Source organism: Schistocerca gregaria, chromosome 3 (assembly GCF_023897955.1).
Source record: "Schistocerca gregaria isolate iqSchGreg1 chromosome 3, iqSchGreg1.2, whole genome shotgun sequence".
Taxonomy (NCBI): domain Eukaryota; kingdom Metazoa; phylum Arthropoda; class Insecta; order Orthoptera; family Acrididae; genus Schistocerca; species Schistocerca gregaria.
In genome coordinates this window covers 570,060,443-570,078,342 of record NC_064922.1, presented here as the reverse complement: position 1 = coordinate 570,078,342, position 17,900 = coordinate 570,060,443, and the positions used below count along the sequence as shown (strand labels likewise).

The 17,900-nt window shown below is 45.1% G+C and overlaps 1 protein-coding gene across 1 annotated transcript in view; it reads left to right on the top strand.

The window, feature by feature from the left end:
• The window catches only part of LOC126355907 (acetylcholinesterase-like), a 132,770-nt gene that overhangs the window by 67,806 nt on the left and 47,064 nt on the right, over positions 1 to 17,900 (top strand). Inside the window, exons 5-7 of the mRNA XM_050006419.1 lie at positions 1,353 to 1,552; positions 13,706 to 13,856; positions 14,278 to 14,459. Of these exons, the coding sequence (XP_049862376.1) occupies positions 1,353 to 1,552; positions 13,706 to 13,856; positions 14,278 to 14,459 (533 nt within the window). The remainder of the gene's footprint in view (positions 1 to 1,352; positions 1,553 to 13,705; positions 13,857 to 14,277; positions 14,460 to 17,900) is intronic.

Genomic DNA, 17,900 nt, shown 5'->3' with positions numbered 1-17,900 from the left:
CAGTCCCAAACATGCTCAATGGGGGACAGATCCGGAGATCTTGCTGGCCAGGGTAGTTGACTTACACCTTCTAGAGCACGTTGGGTGGCACTGGATACATGCGGACGTGCATTGTCCTGTTGGAACAGCAAGTTCCCTTGCCGGTCTAGGAATGGTAGAACGATGGGTTCGATGACGGTTTGGATGTACCGTGCACTATTCAGTGTCCACTCGACGATCACCAGAGGTTTTGGCCAGTGTAGTAGATCGCTCCCCACACCATGATGCCAGGTGTTGGCCCTGTGTGCCTCGGTCGTCTGCAGTCCTGATTGTGGCGCTCACCTGCACGGCGCCATACACGCATATGACCATCATTGGCACCAAGGCAGAAGCGACTCTCATCGCTGAAGACGACACGTCTCCATTCGTCCCTCCATTCACGCCTGTCGCGACACCACTGGAGGCGGGCTGCACGATGTTGGGGCGTGAGCAGAAGACGGCCTAACGGTGTGCGGGACCGTAGACCAGCTTCATGGAGACGGTTGCGAATGGTCTTCGCCGATACCCCAGGAGCAACAGTGTCTCTAATTTGCTGGGAAGTAGCGGTGCGGTCCCCTACGGCACTGCGTAGGATCCTACGGTCTTGGCGTGCATCCGTGCGTCGCTGCGGTCCGGTCCCAGGTCGACGGGCACGTGCACCTTCCGCCGACCACTGGCGACAACATCGATGTACTGTGGAGACCTCACGCCCCACGTGTTGAGCAATTCGGCGGTACGTCCACCCGGCCTCCCGCATGCCCACTATACGCCCTTGCTCAAAGTCCGTCAACTGCACATACGGTTCATGTCCACACTGTCGCGGCATGCTACCAGTGTTAAAGACTGCGATGGAGCTCCGTATGCCACGGAAAACTGGCTGACACTGACGGCGGCGGTGCACAAATGCTGCGCACCTAGCGCCATTCGACGGCCAGCACCGCGGTTCCTGGTGTGTCCGCTGTGCCTTGCGTGTGATCATTGCTTGTACAGCCCTCTCGCAGTGTCCGGAGCAAGTATGGTGGGTTTGACACACCGGTGTCAATGTGTTCTTTTTTCCATTTCCAGGAGTGTAGATCTGCGTGGCAAGGATACCAGTTGCAACAAGGGGGCATACAACCCAAGGAAGCCCATTGGTATCGGTTGGTACCTAAGAAATGGTGCACTACTAGAAGGAAAACTGTTTAGTTAGACCCTTGATCGTTTGCATAAATACGAGGACAGACATTGAGAAACTAGTTTAATAACGTAATTTTTTTTATAGAAAATGTTCGCTAATTCCAGGCTCTTGTATCTGTGTATTCAATGCATGTTTTTGAAGATTGCTTCTGCTGCAGGTCTGTTCTCGCGGCTGGTGGACCAGAGTGGCACCTTCGTAGCCTGCATGTCCGTGGTACGGGAGCCCCGATACCACGCTTTCAAACTGGGCTCTGTCCTCGGCTACGAAGCTGAAAATTCACAGCAGCTGTTGCAGTTCCTACGCTCTGTCAACGCCACTGACCTGCTAGTGGATAACTCACTCTTAATGACAGATGAGGTAAGTCCTAAGCTGCTCTTGAATCAGATTATTTTCGAATCGAAAAATTTATCGTCTTACCCACACAGTCCATTTAGGACCAGTCTTCTTATCACGAAAGTAAGCAGAGAATTGTAAGAGTTAATATATAGAGTGACCTATGCTTTAGCATCACCTTTGAAAAGGATGCTGCCGATTTCCTTCTCCAGTCTGAGTTTATGCTGCGTCTCTAATGACATCGCTGACTGGACGTTATAGTCTAATCTTCCTTGTTGTTTTTAAAGGCATATTCTGAAAGAAGAAAGAACTACAAATAAGAAGTAAATGTTATATTCAGATAAACGCTTCTAAATCCACTAAAGCAGTGGTACAAAGATGTTTCAAAACTTTTTCCAAGATAACAGCAAATGTTTAACTACGCACATTTAAGACACCTTTGCTTGTGATACACTAGTTACCAAGAGGAACGAGCATACTGCATCAACTAGGAATATTGAACTAAAGGAACAGTTGTTGAGCAGCGGACAAGAATTCTCCAAAAGCGCTGATTTGTTACTGCCAGATTTAGAAGTTATTGAATAGTTTGCTCACACAAGACAAAAGTCCCTAAATAATTATGAGATCCACGTATGAAGATAAAACTGAAAAACTACATTTAGATTGATAAAAATGTAATAAGTGTCAGTAATTATAGTAAATCTTTAATGATGGTTCAGAGTATTTCCTGTATGTGTACTTTCAATAGCTTACTCAACTATGGCAAAGGATAGATAAAGCTTAACACAAAAATATCAAGATATTTAAACATTAGGAATAAGTATTAGGGCTTCAAAGCATTGTTATTTTCATGATTCGAAGCATCAATTGTTAAAGTAGTTTAATTAAGTGAAAGTAACATGTGTGGCTACAAATAATTATCGAAATGTTTGAATTATCAGTATGAATGATCAATCACACCTATGAACCGGAAAGCTATTACTTTAAATTTTGATAATAAAATAGAGCTGTTTTGAAAACAATGATTCAGAACGTAACTTGCAGCTTTTATAGTTGATACAATTACTAGCCAACGGTATTATAACGTAACGTAATAATAATTTGCCGCTGCGACGGAACCAGAAAACGTGACGATGGATAACAAATGTGATGCGGTGAGCGGGCGCGTGGGACGAGGTACTGTGTGTAAACGTGCGTGTGTGCGTGCGTGTACACTGCAGCTACAATAAATTGAGCTACGTTCCGAAAGTGTGAGTGGTACATATCGCCTTTTGTTTACGACTGTCAGCAACCTCAGCGGTTTAGCTGCATTCTGACGCTTCGTATTATGTGTGTCAATGAGAAATAAATAATGAGAGGGGTGTTTGAACAAGAGATTCTGTGTAAGTAATGCACGTTACATTAAATTTTGTTGTTTTATTGTTTCAATTATAAGAATAAAAAAATTGAATTTCGTAACAGTATTGTGTAAAAATGTTTTATCATTGTAAGTCTGAATACAAGTTTTCTAAAATCTTCACTTTTTATTTTTTGGATGGGAGGGGTGGTGGTGATGGTAGTATGGTTGAAGAGGTGCATTGTAACACCTAACCCAGAAGAGCTGTGTTCATATTCTGTCGGCGAGGATATCGATTATATCTTCTTCAACTGTAAATATCAACGTTTTCCTACAAATACTCTTCTCATGTTGCAGTTACAACTGATAATGAACTGTTCTCTGCTGATTTGATACTTTTCTTATTATCGGAGAAATCCGACAAGATCCACATTTGAAGTTAACTTGATCTTCTGCTGTTAACGTGTAGCATCCAGTAGATAACCTGAATAATTTACTTGTTTAAATAGAAAGTGGTGTCAAATGGCAGGATAACGCTTTGTGACGGACCGAGACTCTAACTCGATAGCTTGCCTTTCAGGCAAGTGCTCTACTGGAAAGGGCGATAGGAATAAGGGGTAAGAGATCCCAATAACTTTTTTTCTTTTATTTACTTTTTTCGTGTTATGTCCATTCGTTGACCTTTATGTTTCATTGCGCTGTACGATGGAAGATGAGAACAGAAGCATCAAGATATAGGGAGATGGGACACACCCAAACTGTGATGGGGGCTGTCAAGAAAGACGTTGTGGAGATATATTGCGAAGGTTCGTCAGTAATGGGGCAACTGGATGAACCTAGTGTGTGCAATCACAACCTGATAGCAAAAGTAAGGACCATACGTGGACCATTGTAATGAGTTACTCTAATACCCGTCTCTGAAACCAGATAAGTGCATGGTTTTCGCAGAGTATAGTGGAAAGGGGTAACTGTCATTAGTGGGATGCAGAGGTAACAGAAGAGGAGCCGAACGTCCCGTTTCAGGGGGCACATAAGATGATGCTTGTTGGTATCATTGACTTCGTAGGAGAGTCAAGTGGTGAAGCAACCAGTCCTATATAGTAAAGTCGACAACTGGTCGAGAATTTACAGTTGACAACGCCATACCAACGTGCAAACATGTACGATGATAAAAAGGGTGCATGAACTCAGCTGTCTACCAGTTAATGTCTGGGTGCTGTGCTTCCATGATGTTGCGAGGGGTGAAGAAAGTAAACATAGGCTAAAAGTCCTACGCACAGGGAGGATTGGTGACTGGGAAACCGCTCCGAACGTATTGAGTTCGAAAAAATAAGTTGTGATGTGGGACATTAACAGGGAGATGTGTGCTGTATCGATTGGAGGTTGGAGAGAAGCAGGTCGGAGGATATCCAGGAGACGACGTATTAAAGATGGGGAGGACTTCCGCCAGTTCAGCAGCATGGTATGTACATAGGGCGTGGAGGATCGCTCTTGCACATTGATGAGTCTGAGGCTGACTTTCAGAGAGGGCAGTGCAAGTGTTGTAACGGATCTTGAAAAGGTTTCCTACTGACATGAAGTATCCAAAGGCTGACTGAAGTTTGCAATCAATGAGTAACATCATCAGGAGGATACGGGCAGCATGTGCCTGTTTGGGGACCACATGTTGACGTAGGACTCACACTGTAGCTGGTTGAAGCTATGGTGAACCTGATGGAGAATGTGGTGTCATATGGACCGTAAAGGCCGGTGGTAAGCCAATGTCGTGGTATGGTGTGTGGAGCCTGTAAATTAGATCCTTAAGTAACGGAGGGTGGTACCTGCAGGTAGTGGGTATGGCGCTGCAACATGGAGTCCATGCCCAATATGCATCATCCTAAACTTGAATACATTAAGGTAGCCACCCGAAGTTTGTCTGTACTTCTGGATCCAGTGGATGGTGTTGTGTTCTTGTGTGGAGTGGGCGAGAAGTAGGACATCAGCTGATAAGTATGATCATGCAACGTGAGACCGTACAGCCTAGTTATTAGACGGGAGATCAGGGGTTCCACTGCGTTACACACATTCACATGGACGTAGAGCATTCCTGACACACTTAGTGGCTTATAGGAATACAGAAATAAATGTCACTTACGAATGAAATAAATAAGAAGTTCAGGGAAGTTAAGGTGAAATGGCTGCATGAAAAATGTGATGAAATCGAAAAAGAAATGATTGTCGGAAGGACTAACTCAGCATATAGAAAAGTCAAAACAATCTTAGGTGAAATTAAAAGTGAGGACGGCAACATTAAGAGCACAATGGGAATTTCACTGTTAAATGCGGAGATGAGAGAGGATAGATGGAAAGAATGCACTTAGTGTGGAAGACTTGTCTGATGACGTGACAGAAGAAGATAGAGGAGTCGATATAGAAGGGATGGGGGATCCAGTGTTCTAGTCAAAATTTGAAAAAAAAACTTTGGAAGACTTAAGATCGAGTGAGGCAGAAAGGACACATAACATTCCGTCAGAATTTCGGGGAAGTGACAAAAAAGCGACTATTCTTGTTGGTATGTATAATATATTAGTTAGGCAATATACCGTCTGACTTTCCGAAAAATATCGTCCACACAATTCTGTAGACTACAAGAGTCAACAAGTGTGAGAATTATCGTACAATCAGCGTAACACCTCATGCATCCAATTTGCTGACAAGAATAATGCATAGTCGAATGTAAAAGAAAAGTAAGGATGTGTTAGATGACGATTAGTTTTGCTTTAGAAAACGTAAAGGCAACAGAGAGGCAGTTCTGACCTTGTGAGTCATAATGGAAGAAAGACTACAGAAAATCAAGACACGTTCATAGGATATGTCGAAGTAGAAAAGGCGTTCGACAATGTAAAATGGTGCTAGATGTTCGCAATTATGAGAAAAATAGGGTAAGCTATAGGAAAAGACGGTTATACACAATAATCATGAGAGCCAAGAGGGAAAAATAAGAGTGGGACACGTAGAACGAAGTACTCAAGACAAGGATGTAGTCTTTCGCCCCTACTGTTCAAACTAAACATAGAAGACGCAATGATGGAAATAAAAGAAAGGTTAAAGAGTGAAATTAAAATTCAATGTGAAAGATATCAATGACAAGATATGCTAATGACATTGATATCATTACCGAAAGTCAAGAAGAACTGCAGGATTTGGTTGGTAGGTTTGATTGGTTTGTGGGGATTAAAGGGACCAGACTGCTACGGTCATTGGTCCCTTGTTCCAAAACTTAAAAACATAGACACAGAGTAAGAAACGAATAATGGAGACAACAGACGACACAGGACAAGACAGACTCAGACAGAGAACAGACAAAACGAATTAAAATCACACAAAGTGTGGCAGTGGTTGGCCGGCCATAGAGACAAAAAAGGATAAGCCAACCACCGAAAGAAAAAACACACTAAAAACTCTGACTAAAATCGTTGGCTAAAGGCCAGAATCAATACAAAAGGACAAATACTTAGATTGAGTGATAAAAGCCCCCTGCTTGAATAAAACGCAAACCTAAGCCTGCCATAGCATTGTCATCAGTTAAAAGGGCAGAGAGTGTATCAGACAACGCAAACGTCTGCCTGAGCATAGTTAAAAGGTGACAGGCTATGAAATGTCGACCACTGTCAATGCCGACCCGCAGTGACATAGAGGGGGTTCCTCACGGCGCAATAAGTGGCCGTGCGTCATCCGTGTGTGCCCAATGCGCAGTCGGCAGAGGACGACAGACTCCTTGCGAGAGACTCGCAAGGTGGAGCGCCACACAGTCGTCGTCTCCTTGATAGCACGGAGTTTATTGGGCGTGGTCAGATCGTGCTATTCAGCGTCCCAAAGCGCGAAAGCTTTGCGGCGTAAGACAGCTCGCTAATCAGTCCCCGGGAGGCCAATGTCCAGAGATGGTTTACTGGTGGCCTCTTTCGCCAGGCGGTCAACAGTTTCATTGCCGGGTATCACAACATGGCCTAGGGTCTACACAAAGACCACAGAGCGGCCGCAACCGTCAAGAGCATGGAGGGACTCCTGCACAGCCATCATCAGACGAGAGCGACGGAAACACTGGTCGATAGCTCGTAAGCTGCTCAGGGAGTCGCTACATATAACAAAGGACTCACCTGAGCAGCAACGGATATACTTTACGGCACGAAATATGGCGACCAGCTCAGCAGTGAAAACGGTGCAGCCAGCCGGCAAGAAATGTTGTTCGTAGTGGTCCCCTAGAGTCAGAGCATAACCAACACGACCAGCAACCATCGAACCGTCAGTATAAACAACGCAGGAGCCCTGATACATGGCAAGGATGGATAGAAAGCGGTGGTGGAAGACCTTCGGAGGGACTAAGTCCTTTGGGCCCTGTGCCAATCCGAGCCGAAGGCAAGGGCGGGGCACACACCACGGGGGTGTATGCAGAGGGGTCCGGAAATGAGGCGGAAGAGCGAAAACCTCAAGCCCCGAGAGAAGCTCTCTGACACGGACCGCGATCGTACAACCCGACTGGGAGATGGACGACCGACCGTGTGAACAGAAGATAATTTGTATGCCTGGGCAAAATAAAAATATGGGCAGCATAAGCGGCTAATAAACGTTGGCGCCGTAACTGCAGTGGAGGGACACCTGCCTCCACAAGTAAGCTGTTCACAGGGCTGGTCCGGAAACCACCAGTGGCAAGGCGCATGCCACTGTGAAGGATTGGGTCCAGCACCCGCAATGCAGAAGGGGATGATGAACCATAAGCCAGGCTCCCATAATCCAAACAGGACTGGATTAACGCCTGGTAGAGCCGTAAGAGGGTAGATCGGTCGGCGCCCCAGCTGGTGTGCCTCAAGCATCACAGAGCATTTAGATGCCACCAGCACATCTGTTTAAGATGCCGAATATGAGGCAGCCAAGTCAACCAGTCATCAAAAACCACTCCCAAATACCTATGTGTCTCCACCACAGCAAGAAGTTTGCTGGCAAGATAAAGCCGCAGCTCTGGGTGGACAGTGCGTCGCCAGCAGAAATGCATAACGCAGGTCTTGGCTGCCGAAAACTGGAAGCCATGCGCTACAGCCCAAGACTGGGCCTTGCGGATAGCAACCTGCAGCTGACGTTCAGCAGCTGCAATGCCAATAGATCTATAGGAAAGGCAGAAGTCGTCAGCATACAAGGACGCTGAGACAGACGTTCCCACCACCGCAGCGAGCCCGTTAATTGCTATTAAAAACAGGCAGACACTTAAAACAGATCCCTGGGGCACCCCATTCTCCTGAACTCGGGAGGATCTATGGGACGCCGCGACTTGAACGCGGAAGGTTCGATTCGACAGAAAATTTCGGATGAAAATGGGCAGTGGACCCCAAAGACGCCAACCAGGAAGCGTAGAGAGGATATGATGACGCCATGTCGTATCGTACGCCTTCTGCATGTCGAAAAAGACAGCGTCCAGGTGCTGACGGCGAGCAAAGGCTGTACGGATGCCTGACTCCAGGCTGGCCAGATTGTTGGCGGCAGAGCGGTCTTTACGGAACCCACCCTGAGACGGAGCCAGAAGGCCTCGAGACTCGAATAGCCAACTCAACTGCCGGCTCACCATCCATTCAAGCAACTTGCAAAGAACGTTGATGAGGCTAATGGGGCGGTAGCTGTACACCTCCAAAGGGTTCTTGACAGGTTTCAAAACGGGGATAACAATGCTTTCCCACCACTGCGACGGAAACTCACCCTCGATCCAAATACGGTTGTAAAGGTCGAGGAGGCGTCGCTGGCAGTCCACTGAAAGGTGTTTCAGCATCTGAGAGTGGATGCGATCTGGCCGAGGAGCTGTATCAGGGCAAGTGGCTAGGGCACAGTGAAATTCCCACTCACTGAATGGAATATTGTAGGATTCAGGATGGTGGGTGAGAAATGACTCTGACGTTCTGTCTGCTCTTTAATGGAGCGGAAGGCCAGTGGGTTATTCGCAGAAGTGGAACTCAGAGCTAAATGCTCTGCCAAGCGGTTTGCAATTACGTCGGAGTCAGTACAAACTGCTCCATTCAGTGAGAGCGCAGGGAGGCTGACAGGGGTCCGATAGCCATAGAGGCATCTAATCTTGGACCTGACCTGCGATAGAGAGACATGGAGGCTAATGGTGGAGACATATTGCTCCCAGCACTCCTGCTTGCATTGGCGGATAAGGTGTTCTATGGAGGGATGTTGCTTGTGACGCTGCAGCGCCCGCCGGCGATCTTTAATCGCTTCAGCGATCTCAGGCGACCACCAAGGAACAGTCCTCCGCTGAGGGGACCCAGAAGAACGGGAAATGGCAGATTCTGCGGCAGCAACGATGCCGGTGGTGACCGAGTGAACCACCGCATCAATGGCTTCATTAGAAAGAGGTGATATAGCGGCCATGGAGGAGAACAAGTCCCAGTCAGCCTTATTCATAGTCCATCTGCAAGGGCGCCCAGGAGGGTGACACTGTGGCATTGACAGAAAGACCGGAAAGTCGTCACTACCACACAGGTCATCATGCACACTCCATTGGACAGAAGGTAAGAGGCTAGGACTGCAGATCGAAAGTTCGATGGCAGAGTACGTGCCATGAGCCACACTGAAATGTGTGAAGGCACCAACATTTAAAATCGAAAGGTCTAGCTGTGTCAAGACATTCCCAACAGTGGCGCCTCGACCCGTTGCCGCTGACCCACCCTACAGAGGGTTATGGGCGTTGAAGTCGCCCAGTAACAGGAATGGCGGCGGCAATTGCGCCATCAGTGCAGCCAGGACATGCAGTGGGACATCACCATCTGGTGGAAGATAAAGACTGCAGACGGTTACAGCCTGTGGCGTCCACACACGAACAGCGACAGCCTCTAAAGGTGTTTTCAGAGGGACAGACTCGCTATGAAGGGAGTGAAGGACATAGATGCAGACGGCACCAGATACCCTTTCATAAGTGGCTCGGTTCCTACAATAGCCCCGATAGCCACGGAGGGAGGGGGTTTGCATTCACAGAAACCAAGTTTCTTGAAGAGCGATACAGAGGAAAGGGTGAAGGCTGATAAGTTGTCGGAGCTCAGCTAGATGGTGGAAAAAACCGCTGCAGTTCCACTGGAGGATGGTATTGTGCATGGCTGAGATAGGCTTGAAGGGACTGGGGAGGCAGTTTGCGCCACTGGGTCACTTTCTGCCACCGATTCAGTACCCATGTGAGTGACATCCATTGCGTCTGAGGGTCCGGTGAGAACCAGGTCTTCAGCAGACGCCAGAATCTCGACCTCATTCTCAGGCGCTCAGCATGTAGGAAGCGGTGGGACGGGTGCCACCGCACTGTCGTGATTCTTATGAACCTTTTTCTTCTTCTGTTTCTCTCGCTGTGCCTTTGGTGGTTTAGGCTGGGAGGTCTCCACTGGGTCAGTCTCAGGGATGGACGACGTCAGTGAGACCCTAAGACCAGCGACCGATGCCGGTTTCAGCCACTTGCGGGTATCCGTGTTTTGGCTGGTCGGAACTTGCGTAGGGAGATCTCCAAGAGACCCCTTCCTGGCGAAAGGAGCCAAAGAATTCTGATGCTTCTCCGGCTGGGAAGGGGGAATAGATGTCCCTGATGGTTGGGGCGGTGTTTCTCCTGAAGTAGATGGAGCAGGAGCAATAGGGAGTGAAGTGCCCCCCGACAATCAAGTGAAGTGCCCCCCGACAATCAAGGGGGCAGGTGTGGTCCTTCGACTCTGAGAGCTGACTGGATGTGTTGCAGATGACGTAACTGTAGCAGGAATGACTGTGGCGGCATAAGAAGACGTCATGTGCATGGGATGAAGCCAGTCAAATTTCCGTTTAGCCTCCATGTAGGTAAGTCGGCCCAGGGTCTCGATTTCCATTATTTTCCTTTCCTTCTACTCAATCTGACAGTCCGTCGAGCAAGGGGGATGGTGCTCTCTGCAGTTGATACAGATGGGAAGCAGGGCATAGGGAGTATCAGGATGGGATGGTCGACCACAATCGGGACATACAAGGCTGGAAGCACAGTGTGAAGATATATAGCCAAACTTCCAAACTTGAAGCTCCACATCAGGGGAGGGATATATGGCTTGACATCACAACGGTAGACCATCACCTTGACCTTCTCAGGCATTGTCACCCTCGAAGGCCAAGATTAAGGCACCGGTGGAAACTTGATGATCCCTCGGACCCCGGTGGACATGCCGGACGAAATGGACACCTCGTCGCTCTAAGTTGGCGCGCAGATCGTCATCTGACTGTAACTGGAGATCTTGTGGAAAATAATGACCTGGACCATATTTAAGCTTTTATGGGGCGTGATATTAACTGAAACATCCCACAGCTGCCTACAAGCGAGCAAGGCCTGTGACTGTGCAGGGGATGCTGTTTTTATCAAGACTGAACCGGACCGCATTTTGGACAAGTCCTCCACCTCCCCAAACATGTCCTCTAAATCTTCTACAAAGAACTGAGGCTTCACAGGTACAAGGGATTCACCATCAGCTCTGGTACAGACGAAGTACTGGGGCGAATAAGTTTCACTGTCATTCATGGCCTTTCGTTCCTCCCATGGTGTGGCCAGTGAGGGGAACGATTTGGGGTCATACACATTAGCTTTAAAATGAGCCCTCGAACGCTTAGAGACTGGTGGTGGCCGGTTGATGTGCCACGCTTCATTGTGTGTCATCCACCCTGATGCCACCTGCTCCGACCAAGGGCCCTTCCCATGGGCGCCACCCAGCCTCAGCAAGGGCCACCTGTCAGAATGGCCATTGCCAAGAGTCCCGATGCCCCAGGGAGATGGGCATCTACTCCTTGGCATACATAGGGAGTTAACGGCGCAGGCGTCAGTAGAGCGATCCCTGTGTTGTCAGGGGGCTGCTACCAACAGGGTACATGGCGGCCTCACCACAACGGACTGGCTACCGTGCTGGATTTTAGGTGACATATAGTCCATGGTAGCCGTCAGTGCAGAAAGTGGCACTGCACATTGCATAGCAGAAAGTGCACGCAGGAACGTATCCATGCCCAAGAGATGGAGAGCAGGCAGGACTGCAATGCTACGACGAAGAAGCTGGCGAAAGTTCTCAACGCAAGATGGACACAATGCACCAAGTAAGGCGCCCTTCCCCAATCGGCTCGCTCTTCGGAAAAATTTGATATTTGGAGGTCAAACCCGGCAGGGGACCATCACATAAGGCCGAAACGTTTGAGACTCGTTTTAGTCGCCTCTTACGACAGGCAGGAATACCGCGGTCTTATTTTTACCCCCGAACCCGCAGGGGGCAGGATTTGGTTAATGGGATGCACAGTCTAATGAGTGGAGAATATCGACTGAGAGTAAGTCGAAGAAAGTTGAAAGTAATGAGAAGAAGAGAAAATGAGAACAGCGAGAAACTTATCATCACGATTGATGATCATGAAGTAGATGAAGTTAAGAGATTCTGTTACCTAGGCAGCAAAATAACCCATTACAGACGGAGCAAGGACGACATAGAAAGCAGACTAGCTCTGGCCAGAAGTGCTTTCCCGTCAAAGAGAAGCCTACAAGTATTTAACACGAGCTTTAATTTGAGTAAGAAATTTCTGAGAGTGTACGTATGGAGCAGAGAACTGTGTGGTAGTGAAACAAAGACTACGGGAAAATCGAAACAGAAGAGAATCGATTCATTTGCGATCAGGTGCTACGGAAGAGTGTTGAAAGTTAGGTGGACTGAGAAGGTAAGGAAAGAGGAAGTTCTCCGAAGAATCGGTAAGGAAAGGAATATATGGCAAATACTGACAAGAAGAAGCGACAGGATGGCAGGACATCTGTTAAGACATTACGGAATAGATTTCATGGTACAAGAGGAACTGTAGATGAAATAACAGTAGACGAAGATAGTGTATGGATACATCGAGCAAATAATTGAAAACGTTGGTTGCAAGTGCTCCTCTGAGATGAAGAAGTTGGCACAGAAGAAGAATTCTTGGCGAGCTGCATGATACCATTCAGAAAGACTGATATTTAAAAAAAAGAATCCAACAGACAAGAATGGAGGCCGTGGTGGCCAAGCTGTTCTAGGCGCTACAGTCTGGAACCGCTCGACCGCTACGGTCGCAGGTTCGAATCCTACCTTGGGCATGGATGGGTGTGATGTCCTTCGGTTAGTTAGGTTTACGTAGTTCTAAGTTCTAGGGGACTGCTGACCTCAGAACTGAAGTCCCATATTGCTCAAAGCTATTTGAACCAGTTTTGAGGAATGGTAGGACCCCATTCGCAAAGAAGTGTACACATTTGAACATGATACACAATGTTTCCGCCGTTATTTGACGGCAGGAACTTCAAGCGGGTACACAGGCGTGCAGTGGAATGAGGCTTGCATACAGGTTCCGCAGAGGACGGACACAGGTGGCGCTCAATGCAGTTATGTTGCGGTCAGCATATTTAATGCTTACAGAACTAAAAATGGTTGATTCACTGTGAGGAAATTAAGCGATTGTAATTAATCAGAGCACCATCGCCCATAAAGTAACCTTTAAATTACTCTAAATAGATACTATACTAACATCAGCTGTAACTATAAAAACTGCAAGGTAACCACCAAAGATGGGCGTCATTCAGAGAACTTGTGGGTAAGACATATTCTTAAAGCAGCAAGTCCCAACCTGACTTTAAAAGTTAGAGTTCTAGGAATGAATAATTTGGATGGCGGGGATTTATGAAACCGAAATGGAATCCATTGCAAGAACATAGGCACACTTACGTAAAAATATTCAGTCATAATAGCCTTGGTTCCTATTAGTGATCTGATCATTCAGCAGTGTGGAAGAAATTTGCAATTTTTAAGTTAGTATCCTGTTTTGCTTCTTTCCAGCAAAATCTCTACTTCTCATACAGCGTATGGGCACCTAACATCGAACCGGATATCGAAGGTGCATTCTTAACACAGTCCCCTATACGGGCTGTGAATGACGGTCGCTTTAACCAGGTGCCTATCATGACTGGCGTGACCTCCGCTGAGACAGGTGAGTGGTCGCAAATAAATTTCATGTATTACTGCCTTATACCGTGAAGACATCAGGGTGAGTCTAGCGACGGTTTGAAAATCACCAAACTGCAAATATCTCGTAAGGCTTCGACGAAATGGCTTAGTTACTGAAATAAGAAGGTTTCTAACACTTAGTTCGTAATTCTTGTTATTAAAACAGATACAGTACAATTAAGGCATCTACAATAAAAAATGAAATCCGTAAGTAATTTGCAGAGAGGAAGCATCTGTAAAATGTAATTTACGAACATGTTAGAACTGTGCGTTGTACTGTTTTCAGTATACCATTTTAGGTATGTGCCTGCGTGTGTTGAAAAACTCTGTGTAGAAAAATAACAAGGGTACATAAGGTACGATAGCAACTTTGTTGTTTGCTGTAACAATATTTTTCTTTGTAGGTGCTGGTATTGTAAATAAGTCAGACCTTGTAACTAACCTTAATAAGACATTCGAAAAAGTGGTGGGACCTTGCCTACATTTGTCGACGATAGAAGAGCAGACTCAAGCAGCAGACAAGCTTAGGAACTTCTATTTTGGAAACGAAACTATCACTACCGATCAGCCGCAACCTTTAGTACACGTAAGTAAAGAATACTGTTCAGCTAATTTTTCTGTGTAGATGCTACGCAGCAGGAATTGTGTGTTGATTATAATGTTATCAACTGAAACAATGTATTTTCTTAACCAGTAGGAACAATAGCAGTATTAGAAAAGTGTCGTCTGATTTAGGCAGTCATTGTGATGTGGTATGTCTTCGGCTTCTTACCTCTAAATCTCTCCAGGCATTGCCGAGATGGTTCCTTAGACAGTGCACGGCCAGTTTCCTTTCCCATCCTCGACGCAATCCTAGTTTGTGCTCCGTCTCTAAAGACCTCGATGTCGACGAGACGTTAAACCCAATCTTCCTTCCTTCCCTCCCTACCAAACGTATTAGACATATTCATGTAGGCTATGTTGGTATTTAGAACAAGGTGTAAGTAAAACGACAATTTCACCTGCAGGACTAACGAGAAGACATTTTTATGTCTTCAATGAAAGGATACGAGGTTACCAACGAACCTTGAGATTAGTAGAGTAGAGCTATCTTGAGCCTCAAAGATATCGCTCTATTTGAAAAGACTAACAGGGTTACATTTTGAAAGTCTAAAATGGATGGTCTGTTCAGAAATAGGTGTAACGTTCACAACACTCCAAAATTTAGGCAGAATACGAAACAGCTGTATCTGTTATGTCTGACATCTCTTCTGTCTCTACAGGAATTTTAATAAAAATGTTAACCCACATTGTTTCATGACAATTAGCACGTTTTCCAGTTTTCTTTGAGACATGCAAATTTCCGCTTTCATGTTTATACTGCATGTACTTTTTTATATTCTTATTAATGCAGTAGTGCAGAATCGGACCACGTCATAATAAATGATTTTAGGTTACTGCGGATAAAATGAAGAAGTCATGAAACTTGAGTCTGCTATTTCGTGACCTAGGATGTTCATGTTTGTGTTTTGCGTGATGCGGCGGGGGAAGGAGGGCTTGTGTTGGGGGGGGGGGGGGGGGGGGGGTGAGGGTACGTCGGACGTGGACTGACTACTGTAAACAAGTTAAGATGGATGTAAGCTGCAGTAACTACGCAGATTTATGGAGACCGGAAATGAATCGATTACAAAGTGCTAAAATTTAGAAGAACAGAACTACTTTAAACCACAAAACTAAACGGATTACGTTACGTAGCTGCCAGTATAGAAGTGTAATGTCACAGCAAGAACCCAAAAATTATAAAGCGATTCGGGCTAGACCATGTACCCTTTATTTACATGGGTCTTTCTATACATTCGTTAATTTTTTTCGTAATGTCCTATCATCCATTTCATCTTTATCTTCTTCCTCCTCCGTTCCCGTTGTTTTGACTTGCGTTTTCTTTACATACAATCCTATCCCTTTTCAGCCTTTCCTTCTTTGCTTAGTACTAGCTTCTGATCTGACCTCTCGATGTTCTTTTCTTTATTTTTTCTATAATCTTGTCCACAGTCATGCGCGTTTTGTTTTCCTCTTGTAGCTAGTTCTGTTTTGCCATTTTGTGCTTTCTGTCAATAACATATATTTTACATCTCATTACCATGCTACATTTGCTGCATTTTGTACTTGCTTTTTCACCAATAAAATTTAGCATTTCTTGTGTTTCTGAGGAATTACCTTTAGGCCTAGTGTATTTATCTAATAATTCCTCTGCAGCCTTCCCTATTTGGTCTCAAACCTCACAGTTCATCTTGTTCGTATTCTTCTCCTATTTCAGTCAGTCGGTTGCTAATGCTCTCTTTGATGCCCCGCACACTCTCGGATTATTTCAACTTAACCAGGTTCTATCTTGTAATAATTTCAGCTTCGGTATATAACAAATAATTTATGATCAGAGTCCACTTCCTCTAGTAGAAATGCTTTCCGGTATAAATTTCGAAATATCTTATCATTCTATAATATGTGTGAACCTTTCGCTCTCCACAGGCTTCATCCAATGCCAACAATATTTTTTCTTGGTTTTTAAACAAATTGTTTTGCAAATGATGAGACTGCATCTTGCAGGCAGCTTCCCCTTTCTTTCATTTTCCCCAGTATATGTTTTCCTTTAATTTTCCCTTATATTGTTTTACCCACTATCGATTTCTATTCTTCGACAACAACAATGTTTTCGTCTTCCTTAACATAATCTTTTTTCCATGTTCTATTGAGTCAGACATGTATACTTGTTTTATTATGGTGGGTTGTGTATTTGTCTCTATGTGGACGAAGGTAATCTGTTCACTATCCTATTCATAATAATTTTGTATTGATAAGTCTATAGTCACCCGACCAGGAATCTTATGCTTCCAGCCACCATACCTCACGAATTTACTATATAGCTACAATCAGTCTCCGTTTCTCTTCCAAGTCCTCCAATCCTCCAAGACCATCAAGGGGTTCGAATATGTCACGCTTCGAGCGGTGAAAAGTAAGAGTTATTTCCTTCTGACCACATTCCCTTGAATAGATGGTGGATGGAGGTCCGAATGATGATTTACTCCCCATCTAGAATTTTTTGCCCAAGATCGCCATGTGGTAGGAGAATAGATTAGATGTACTTTTCGTTCCAATTGATCAACTGTGAGGATATCCTCCAGGATGTAGAACATGTGAGAAGAACAAGACTTTATAATAAATATTTACAATGAAAAACAAATATGAGTATGCTAATGTACAGATCCAAAGTGGAATGATTGTCTTTGATGTGGAATGAGCCAAAAACATTTTATACATGTTTTCATATATGAGTTAATAAACACTGAATGGAATAATCATTTTACAGCAATTATCTACAATGATTGCATTACTGCACTGAATTTATACAGATGTCAGATTGTACTAATTTTCACATTATTTTATATTATTAGTAAAACACACACACACACACACACACACACACACACACACACACACACACACACACTGATATACACACATTGGTACCTCTACTAAGAAATTCATCAATGTAGAGGAAGGAGTTGCACACTGATAAAATCTTTAGGCTCGTCTTATAATTAACTTTATTGTTAGTTAAACTTTTTATACGTGCTGGTAAGTTATTGAACATATGTGTTCCTGAATGTCCGACGCCTTTTTGGACCAAAGGAAGTGACTCAAAATCTTTATGAAGATTATTCTTTTATGTGGTAGTGATTCTATGAACTGAGCTGGTGGTTTGAAAAAACATATACTTTTAATGACGAATTTCGTCATGGAATAAATATATTATGAAGCAGCAGCCTCCCTAAATATTATACTTTTCTGTACCTGCAAAACGTTAACTTGGCTTGATGATTTACCCCAAAAAATAATGTCATACGACATCATGGAATGATTAAGGGTGTGTTGGCTTTTTCACTTTTATATCCTCTATGTCTGAATATACCTGCAGTGCAAATAGAGGTCTGCGTAGGTGCTTGAGCAGTTCAGTGGTGTGCTCCTCCCAGTTCAGTTTACTACCAAGCTG